At 38.9% G+C, this 11,402-nt stretch overlaps 1 protein-coding gene across 1 annotated transcript; it reads right to left on the reverse strand.

Moving 5' to 3' along the window:
• Window positions 1-570: 570 nt before the first annotated feature.
• Window positions 571-11,040, reverse strand: LOC140168381 (uncharacterized). The gene is made up of 7 exons (XM_072191758.1): window positions 10,931-11,040; window positions 9,580-9,664; window positions 7,764-7,886; window positions 6,262-6,384; window positions 5,764-5,823; window positions 4,014-4,095; window positions 571-2,425 (listed from the first exon to the last, which is right to left on the reverse strand). Exons 1-7 carry the CDS (start codon window positions 10,940-10,942, stop codon window positions 2,038-2,040), a joined length of 873 nt encoding a protein of 290 aa, XP_072047859.1. The 5' UTR covers window positions 10,943-11,040; the 3' UTR covers window positions 571-2,037.
• Window positions 11,041-11,402: the final 362 nt, after the last annotated feature.

An 11,402-nucleotide genomic window follows, 5' to 3' on the forward strand; every position in this document is an offset into this window, starting at 1 on the left:
GCAGCAGCTTAATCAGCGCCAATATTGCAACATTGAAACAAACAACTATACAAACATCCAATCCAACCCAACCCATCCCCCAGTAGGCAATGAGGATAAAGTGCCTTGCCCAAGGACACAACACGTTGGCACGAGCGGGGCTCGAACTCACAACCTATGTATTATGAGTCGGGCGCCTTATCCACTCGGCCACACGTGCTCCCACTAATGGCGCAGTTTATTAACCGCTATTTCACATCAAAGCACTAATTTTGACCTTAAGTTGCGGGGTATGAGGTTTGGTACCCAACATATTCAAATGTCATTTTATCAATGTATAAAATTGGGGTTAAAGAACTGTGCCCTGACAGATGAGCATTGTTTGAGATCCTAGTATATATTTTAAGATTATGCAACATCAAACTCAAATCACATATTGCAAATAGAAAAGAGACTTGTTTTAAACAAGACAAAGTGGTTACATGAATAATTAGTCCATTTCACATCAAAGCCCAAGGTATATATTCCATTATCATGTCCCTCTTTCCATAATCTAAAATTGCATCTTGATAAAGCAAGAGAGACCAAGGCAAGTTAAAACTTATAATCTTACCTTAGGACTGCAACTAACGGATAACAAATGGCGTGAAAAAGTCGTTCCGCGTTGCCCCAGGTTTTTGAGTAAAGTGAAACATGGAGAGGAGAGGGCATTACAGAAAACAAAATAGCCCCATTCCGGCGTGTCTTCATTGGCAACACCAGTACCACTTAGGGCCTACCTCCTGGTACATCAGTATACTATGGCCGGGTACATTTGTATTGCATAGTTCTGAGTGGGGTCTGTTTCCGACGTTCCACTTTGGACTATTGTCCACTTTGCTCATTCCACTTTGCCCCGACCAGATGAGACATTTCCCGAAAAGCATCACTGTCATGTACGCTAGTGTATGCTAGCCCTGTTACCATGCATAGAGTAGGCTTAGGCCACCTGTCATTAATATGGCTATCACAATAACTCAGCAAATTATATTTCTATAAATTATCGAATTAAACATACGAAAAACAGACATTTTCTGCACAAAAAAACCACCCAAACAATGCTGGATAAGTGCCGTGTTCTAAATACATTAGCTTGGAGATTAAAGGCAATATACTTAGGTTAATGGGGTGTTTCGTTTTGCCCCTTGGTCCACTATGCCCCGGTCTCCCCTGCTATTTTAATTTCAATAACATACCAAATATACACGAAATAAGCTTGTTAAAAATGAAATAATTATTGTTCAAATGCAAAATGAGAAACCTGTCCTACAAAGTACAATTCACTTATTTTTATTTGAATACCTAAAGTTGGCACTTTAGTACGATGATTTACTGTGCATGTGCATTATGTTCATATGGCGCTTGAATTTATTTTGTGCATGTGGGTGCGAATGTGTGTGTGTTCTGAATCTCAACAATCATCTATTCCCTCCTCTGCGCTGAGTTCTAATAAGCACTGCGTCAGATGTGACTCCATCAACACCCCCTGAACGTATAGACGAATCCAACGAGCCAAGTCATGGTCAGGATTTGGTCGGCCATCTTTGGTTTCCCGCTAGCACCAACCTGGTGTTTTGAGCGCCCGATTGTGCAAATAAAAGCCGCCTAACACCTAGAGAATATGCAAAGACGAGGAGGGTTAATAGAATAATATATACAATAGAGGTAATCCTGTCGCATCTATTCATACATAGTCCTTTTGTTCATCCATTTCTACATCTCTATTGTATTATTCTATTAACCCTCCTCGACCTTCTTTTGGTGTAAGGCGGCTTTTATTTGCACAACTGTTGGAACTGTATTGTGTTGTTTTAATCATTCTTTTGTCTACCTGTGTTTTCGCGGAAGGTGTAACACGGGTGATGGAATGCAGTTTAAAATTTCCGCCAAGGCCGAATCATTTCACATTTTGGATGCATTGTAGCCGACGGGGACCCAACTAAAGGCTGCTAGTCAGGTGTAGGAATGCGTGTATTTGGATTCGTCTATAGTGCTATCCTCACATCCTTCTTGAACATTTTAATTTGTCGGACGTGTATTCTCATCACCGTCACCTGAGGAAACATAAACTGTGTTATCCATCCAACCCTCCTCCACCTCCCGATCCTCCGCCTCTCGACCCTCCGCCACCGGTGCAGGTTGCCGTATACCTCGATTGGTCTCAGCATATGCGTACGCATATTTGCTACTTTCAGTGTTTGGAGTAATTGGACGCTGGCCATCTACATACGCATACGCATATTCCGGTGGCTGGTCGTTGATCTCTTGGTACTCATCGTGATCATTTGTACCTGCAACCTCTAGCTCATAGCTGTTAGCGTGATCGTTGCTATTGTCATTTCCTGCTTTGGCACCCGTTTCCTCTGATTCGCGGTGTTTACTTCGTGAACTGCTCGTACGTTTGCGCCTGGGGAAAACAATTACAATGTTTGTAATTATTTATCACCATTCCCATTTGTATGTATGTACATGACACTGTCTTGTTCATTATGCTTATAAATACTATAAAAAGTGAAGGCAAATTATTATAATTTACTTAAAGTATATGAAGCAGGGAGAAAAGGCCGACGATCGTTTGAAAATTTTGACTTTTCGTATTAAAGGTATACGTATACGAGTACATTTATTTCAAAAAAGACCTAAAAATTTAGGTCTTTTGTATGTGTATTTTCAATACGAAAGCACAAAATTTTCAAATTATCATCGGCTTTTCCTCCAAATACAATTACAGTAAATATCATTAGATTTGTAAATCTTACTTCGAGAACTGTTAAACGTGAAAAATAAAACAAAATGTCAATTTTTAATAACTTGCCATAAAATGTGTATTATATTGCTAATTTCAAAAAATCAAAATTATTTGATATCTGAAGGACATTCGATATGTCTGATGTGCTCTCATGTCCCACAAAAAATACTGTGCAACGTTCAGTGTTATCGATCCTTAAAGCCATAAACATTTGCTGATGAGGACGCCCTCAATATTTTTTCAAAATTTTGTTGTTGTTTTTTTTCACGATTGTTATGTACTTTAGTTAACTAAAAACTAACATACTCTACAAAATTCAAGACTTTAGGTACCGGTACAGTAGTTTTGTCAAAATTCGAGATTTTGAATAAACTGCAGAAAACGCGTACACGATGTGCATAACACTGTACGTACATGGCGTGCTGGCAATCGTGACATATCAAAAGAGCCGACACGACTCCGTTCGAATGAGTGGCTCGCATTGGCGACGTATGCGCTGGTAATGAAAAGCGATTTTCTTTGTATTGCCTCGTCAGTTTAGGCCTAAATTAATAGAGGACATATCTGACAGTGAAAACTAACATTTTATGCCAAAAATATACAATTTTATTTCTTATGGAAATGTTATAATATGGCTTTAATGAGGTAAATATAAGGGGTAAATAGCCATTACGTTCACCTTGCTTTCATGCTGTTTCATTAAGGTTAGTCACAAGTCACAAGGCAGTCAACGCCCTATTCCTAATCATAAACCATAACCCTATACCCTAAACTGAACCCAACCGTAACTCCTAACCCTAACCGCTGAATTGAATATCAACAGGGCCGGATTTACCATTGGGGGCCCCAAAAATTGCCCTGTGTATATTCCTTTTTAGCCCGAAAACATCTTGTTTTGGTTCAAAATATGGTAAAATTGCAAAATTTTAGTCTGAATTTAATATTTTTTCGCACGCTTCGCGCGCAAATATCCCAGTTCAACCTATGCTCGTCTCCCCGCCGCCACTATCGACCTTATACCTAAAACAAAAGTGGGCACTTGAGTGTACTTGCCTTCCCTACGGTGAGTTTGGGGCCTCCAAATTTTTGTCGGGCCCAGCCCCCCCAAGGTAAATCCGGCCCTGAATATCAATGACCTTGCAACTAACCTTAATGTATATAACAGCATTCAAGCATCGAAGAGGCAGAAGGGATACCTGCTGGGCGCTAATGACCGCAAAATAATTGTTGAGGATTTAATTCTTACCTTATGAAAATTAATATCACTATGATAAGTAAACATATCAATACCACAGCTGCAGCTCCGGCAACGCCTCCGACGATGGCACCTATAAATCAAAAAATATATCTGGTAAACTTGAAGGTGCTGATCCCATCCCAATAAGGGAAGATAACTCGGTAATTACCGGAAGTTTGAAGTACCACATTTTACTCTTTTTACACTTTCATGTAGTAAGGGGCTGTGCAAAAATTTCCAAACGGCTCGCCAAAATCGCTTGCCCCCCCCCCCTCTTGGCCCGCCAAAAAATCTTTGCCCTCCCCTTGCACATACCAATTTTTTGGGATCCCAATTTGCAAACCTAAAGTGGTCTATATACATCATGTGCGAGCGCTTTTATTTAAAAGGCACCGGCCCCAAGAATGTGTGCCAAACATCACTTGCCCCCCCCCTCACGGCTTGCCAAAATTGCTTGGCATGGATTTGCCATTCTAAATGTGTATATACTGTTAGATACTTTAGACAAACATTTTAGCAGTTAAGGGTTAAGACCAACATTTACAGTTCCTGGTTTTGGTTTTGGTCACATGGTTTCCCATTGTTGTAGCCAAGCTCTCGGCTGTGATGTTATTGATAGTTTATATCTTTATCCTTTGCACTATAGCTGAATGCATCTTTTTTGCTGCTAAGGTATTTCCTGCATCAAGCTCACGTTTTATTCGGTGTTATTGAAAGGGGTTTCCCCACTACCCAACCCTCCCGTCGGTTTTTACAAACAAAAGTGTTTTTAGTTTCACTTTTAGTTCCCTCTGTTCGCTGATCTTCGCAGTACAATATTCGCAAGCAGAGAAAACAAGCTACCTTGGCTTGAGTGGTAAAAAGATCCATCAAATGTCCAAATTTTAAAAGGGGTTAAGTCCCCTTTTAACATCAAAGACATTATTTTCCCCCACTAAACAGCTAAACAGGTCTCAGTAGGTCAGTACATTTTTTTAAAATCCCACACACCCCTTAAAGACCCCATTTTTTAAATCCCACACACCCCTTAAAGACCCATTCAGTGATCCCAGCGCAAGTGTAAAAAAAATAGAATTATTCATAAATTGCTTAAAAGTGAAGGATAAGTCATTTAAATTGTCAGTTGGTATTTTTGAAATGACAAATTTGGCAAAATATCAAGAAAACAGCTGTACTGACCAAGTTGAAGCCCCATTCAAATACATGTAGCTAATTTAGATACTGTCAGTATCTAAATTACAGATTTTTGTCATAAATACACAGCTTTTGGCTGAACCACTCACAGGTTATCTTATGACAACAGTCTATGTCAATGACAAATGTACCAAAATCTGAATTTTGATGATTTTTACGATCGTCCGGATGAGCAAATCACTGAATGGGCCTTAAAATAATCATGCTAGTTAAGGGCATTAGTGAGATGCAATTAAAATTACAGCTGCCCGCTAATTTTTTTTTTTGGGCAGGCAAAACTTTTAAATGCCCACAGAGTAAATTATTCCTATTTACTATACCCTGTTTCATGTTACTGCCTACTAAATTCACGCTGCTGAACACTCCTATAGAATAGAAGACGTGACCTTAATCATAGATTATCAAATGCCTTAATCTTCTAGAGGGAGTGTGATTGTGAATTTCAAATGGGGTTACCTGAAGGGGTAACCCCATTTGAAATCCACATCCCTGGGTGGGAGATTAAGGTCATGTCTTTCATAGGGGGTGTGTGGATTTCAAAATGAAAAAAGCCCGTTAACATTACCTGCTGTGGCTTCAGATGGTACACGAAGTGGTCTGGTCGTAGTAATGACGTTTGTACTTGCTGCGTATTAATACATTTTTAACCATAGATTAATGATACCCGATTATAGAATAATAGAATAAAAGCATGAGAGTTGCCAATTAATTAGTAATAATAACAGGTCTTTGAGTGACAGTTCCAAGGAGAAATAAGGGGTGACAAAACCATATGGGTTCTTTGGGTGAGAGTGATGCATAAAAAGGGGGTCTTTAAATAGGTCACAAATGTTAAACATGTTAAAGTGCGCGCCTGGTCCAAAACTGGCTTCGTAGTCGTTATAATATGATATTATCTTGAACAAAGATTTTACCTAATATCAGTAATTTTAGCATTCTACGAAGAGCTTACGAACGCCCATTGCGTGTGACGGAGTTCAGGTTGCTAAAAATAATATTGTATCCTTCCTTTTCTAATATCCAATTCCTTCTTTATCATGTTTACTTTAATAGCTTTACTTACTGATGCAGTATGCATCGTAGTCGTTACAGCAGTTAGTGTAGTTCTTGCAGAGACTATTGCAGTGACAGTTATTGGCTGGATCGTAGTCGTCACCGCATCGAAGGTAGCAAGAATAGTCAGCACCTGTTAATAAGCAATATATCATATTTTCTGAGTAGCGGGTATTTTTCTGAGTGGCGGGCCTTCTGATTAACGGGCCCTTTGCACACCCTCTATTCAGACAACCCTCCACTCAGAAAGCCCAGTTCTCAGAAGTTAGGGTTAGGGGTTAGTTGTTAGGGGTTAGGGGTTATGGTTAGGGGTTTGTGCTATGGTTAGGGGTTAGGATTAGGGTTATGGTTAGGGTTAGAGTTGGGGCTAGGGGTTAGGGTTAAAACAGCCCACTAGTCTGAGTAGCGGGTCTTCTAACAGATACAGCCCGCTAGCAAGAAAATCCGCTATTCAGAAGGCCCGCTAGTCAGAAAATTTTATGTAAAAGTCAAGACTCGCTGTGCTGGAGTAGCGGGACTTTTACATAAAATTCAACAAAAAGCCCACTATTCAAGTCCGCTACCCAGAAAATTCTGACTAGCTGGCCTTCTGAATATTGGGTTTTCTGAATAGCGGGTCTTCTAACTACCGGGTCTTCTGAGTAACGGGCTACATTTCGTTCACACTTCTTTTGCCAGAGTGTGCAGCAATTCTCCATTTCGGTTGGTGGAATCATGCTAGAGGAACTTGTAGTGTTTTATGCAGACTCTTACATTGAAGTCACACATTACCATGTAAGGAAGCTGTGAGCTGGAACTTGCTTGATGGTCTTGTCCAGTGGCATGTTGTATTTATATTTATATTTTATTTCTTGAACAATTTCAACGAATGAGGTCTTAAATTCGAGCTAAAAGATGCAGCTATTGACTGCTGGTTCCAATTATGACATATCTGTCTTTGTTTAGGATATACAGGAGGTGAGCATAACTGGTACCTTAATTTGGCTTACTGTATTACTAGATGCTAATGATGATACATGTGAAAGAAGTGTACAAAGATCATTTACTTATATTAATTTTTCTTTTTTTTTACTAAGCTAGCCAACCTTGTACCTTAAACATTCAAATAAAGGGCAATGATACCTTCCAAGGCTTTAATTTAATTTTTTTAATGGCAGCCATTTTGTAAAACAGCGCCCAAGTGATAACATGAGCATATTTTGTGAGACCTCCAATTCTGTTAAAGCATGTTTTCGCTTTGAATGTTGTGAAATAATGATGAATATTCAGCTTATAAATGATTTATAATGATTTGGGCGGCCATTTTGAAAAAACCGCCCTCGCGTAGTGAAAATGGTAATTGAGAATCTGACACCAAGTTAAAACTGGTTTCTTGTGATGTCACTGAACATATGAAAGTGAAAAATAAAACTTGCCCAAATTTCTGAAGTAGATTACAAATGCTGCTCAAGCCCTCCCAAATACCCCGTTACCACACACACCCCACACACCGTCTACCCTCGCTCTCCTTACCTCGACATCTGTACTGGTAGTTGTCACAGCAGTCCCCCTTTTTTTCACATGCTTTGTTACACTGGCAAAGCATGGTTTTATCATAATGATCGTCACATCGTCCTACACACGAATCATCAGGGCCTAAATGATAAGACAACATATTAATCATGAATTTCAATAAATATGCATGTGACAATAGTATTTAAAAACAGGGAAAACTACACGAATTTTAAAATATATTTCATGCACCTACACACATAATTATGATGCAATCTATAATCGCTAATTTTGGCTGTCAAAATAAATTAAAAATGTAATTCCTAGGGAAACTGCCACAACTTGGAGTGTCTGCCAAAAAAGAGCATTTTGTGTTGATCTTTATTTCAAGAGGTCACAGTTCAAAACCTCGAAACGGCTTTACTATGCTTATGATGATTCTGATTATGCTGGTGTGAGATATCTTCAATACATTTTAAGACCGGTATATTGTGGCGCTGATCGGGTTCTTTAAAGCAAATTCGGACTATACTAGCGAACCTAATCTAAAATTCGGACTAGCTGACTATATTTAAGATTCGGACTAGTGAACCTATAAAATTCAGACTAAAGGACCTGATTTAAAATTCGGACTGAGGACATTATTTAAAATTCGGACTAGCGGGCCTGATTAAAAATTCCCATTAGCGAGCACGGTTTTAAATTATTATAAATTCGGAGTAGCGGACCTTCTGAATAGAGCACCTTTTTTAAAATTCGGACTGCCGAATCTTTTCAACTATTCGGATTAGCGAACCTTTTTTATTAAATTCGGACTAGGGAACCTTCGGGCTAGGGAACCTTCGTACTAGCAAACCTTCGGACTAGCGCACGTTTGGACTAGCGAACCTTTTTACCTTTTTTCGGACTAGCGGACCTTTTTGCAAATTCGGGCTAGCGACTGTCAAATCCCCAATTGAATTATATGTTAACTGTTGCTATGGGCATCATATATAAACTTTGACTCCCTTGTACTCCTCTCCAATTCCTCACATTTTAAAATCAGTGAACAATACTGAACATCTTCTTTTTAAACACTCTTCTGTAATTCTGTGACTTCTTCTATTGAGTTGGGACCAATCAAATGTGTTGCCAGGGGGTAATCATGCAATAGTCTTTCTCCTTCGATTTCGCGTGATCGATGGTGCATGTCAGTGATGGTTAAGAAGCACTTGCTATGATGATGTCCATCTTCCACTAACAATTGTCTGATTCCTTCCTCCATCTTCTTTACACAACGATGTCTACAGCCTCCTTCATGTTTGATGATGTTGAAACATTGTGTTCCCAACAACCCTATTGTTTGTCACACAGAATCCTCAAAGCAGTCTCTTCTTTCAATCCTCAAACCAAGTGCAATTTCGGCGCGAAAATTTTGATTATCGCGTGTTGAGAACCGGCTGTATTTATTCGTTTTTATGGTCAATATGAAAACCACGTGATTTGTGCTTGATAATTGTTATTCTAAAATATAAGGCATAATGTTGTGATGGCCTCGTTTTTTAACTCTCATGATAACTAATGTGACAAAACGTTAGAAGGGTCCTTCCACACGCGCATTAGAGAGTCACTTCTGCATCTTGTTCATAGTATTGTATTTCACTTTATTATATGAGTGCGTCTTACGTCTACAGATATATCTTTAATACATAATAAATTTTGGTTTTTGTATGCTATTAGGTTTCGTATTGATTAAATAGGAGTATCATAAAATAACGATAATTGAAACTATTAGTAATTCCCCAAGTAATGTAAGTATAAACACTTAATTGCTAATTGTAAGTAGGAGCTGACATACCTTTTGTTTGAGCTGCTACATTTTGTTCATATACTAAACTACATAAAGTAACAAAGACATTGACACACCACAGGCATCCATGCCCCTGTTGAAAAATAAAAATAAAATGATATAAAAATATATCAATTAATTTATAACTGGTCGCAAATTTGAATAATAAAATGGAAAAATAAAGAGACTTTTAGTGAAAGCGGTGCATGTTGGAAAGGGAAATTTTAACAGCACTACATTATGCGTCACCCCCAAGATAAGAGTATCTTAAAAGATATTGTTGGTCACTCTTGGGCTCTAAATTCAGGACAGGTTCTCAGATTCCCATCCGAACATCTCCACCCAACCCAAATCAAGACCCCACGGGTATGCTTTGTCAAAGACCCTCGTGTATGGCAAGCCAAAAGGCCCATTACGTATTGCGACAACGCGTTGCTTTCAAAAGCAACGCGTTGCTAAGCCAGCCAATAGATATATAGAGCTTTTAATAGCAACACGTTGCTTTCCCCAAAGCAACGCGTTGCTTTCGCCTTCTGAAAGCAACGCGTTGCTTTCGCAAACAACACGTTGTTGTCATTCTTTACGTCTTGTGGCGACAACCAATCACAGCGACTCTTACAGGATACACACAAGCATGCAAGAAACTCTTTATAAGCTTATATATTGTTCTCATAATATCTGTGAAATTTTACGCCTGAAATGGATTTCGTTTTATGATATGAACAAATTAATATTATTGCTCAAGGATTTTCTTAGACTGAGCATTTAGGTCTAAAATTGAGTGTACAATAGTGTGATACACGCAAAACATGCTGTTACATGTAACAGCTACTAGTAGTACCACTAAGGCGGGATGGACATAACCAACAGCTCTTCAAAGCGCCGATATGATTGGCTAATCAAAAACTCGGCTTGGGCGCCCCTGAATTGAGTATGTAAGCAACGCGTTGCTTTGGGAAAGCAACGCGTTGCTTTGGGGAAAGCAACGCGTTGCTTGTGAAAGCAACGCGTTGCTAAAAGCTCTATTTCTATTGGCTGGCTTAGCAACGCGTTGCTTTCGAAAGCAACGCGTTGCTTTGGCGAAAGCGGCGGCGGCCATTTTGAATTTTGGCCCCTAGCGAAAAATGCCGGGATTTTTGCGAGGGACATGGGGGCTAAATTTTTCTAAATAGTTCATAGAAATCAAATCAATCGTCAAACCTTACTAGCCAGAGAATGGTCACGGAATTGAGGTTTTCGACTATACTAATGATTTGTTTACAACCAAGCATTACAATATTAACAATGAAAAAAAGAATATCTTCATGGGGGGTCCTGGAGTCCTGTGCACACCACTGTTATTTTATAGATTGCCACTTACCTTGCTTATCATTGCTGTAAATGTAAGATTCTTCTAAAAACAAAACAATCATGCAACACTAAATTACAGCATGACTTTTGATGTAATCAGTGTTATACCATTATATTAATGTTAACTCATTTCCTTATATTTATACGGTGTGCATGAAACATGCGGAAATATCACCATTGGAACTAATATTATTATTTATTGTTTACTCGCTGAAGAAAAAACACACCTCAACTCAATGTCGAAAATCGTTATGGTAGTTTTACTTTCACTCTTCTGAATGACGCGGAAATTGAACTATACCGATATTCACATACCACTCAGAACGCTAGTCAGTCGATGGCTATTGTTATAAAAGACCCACTCAGTCACATAATTGGGCACTGGAAACGATCGAATTCGGCGTTGAAATTAGCAAAATTCTTTTTCTGAAACCTCTAAGCTAGGTGAACAATTTGACCTTTGACCATACACAACATCTATG

The sequence above is a fragment of the Amphiura filiformis genome, chromosome 13 (genome assembly GCF_039555335.1).
Source record: "Amphiura filiformis chromosome 13, Afil_fr2py, whole genome shotgun sequence".
Lineage (NCBI taxonomy): Eukaryota > Metazoa > Echinodermata > Ophiuroidea > Amphilepidida > Amphiuridae > Amphiura > Amphiura filiformis.

What these genes read in the sequence shown, in the direction of transcription:
- LOC140168381 (XM_072191758.1), bottom strand. An exon ending in CTACGATGCATACTGCATCA is followed by an intron (nt 5,824 to 6,261) that starts GTAAGTAAAGCT and finishes ATTAATACGCAG; the next exon opens with CAAGTACAAACGTCATTACT. An exon ending in GTGATATTAATTTTCATAAG is followed by an intron (nt 2,426 to 4,013) that starts GTAAGAATTAAA and finishes TGTTTTCCCCAG; the next exon opens with GCGCAAACGTACGAGCAGTT.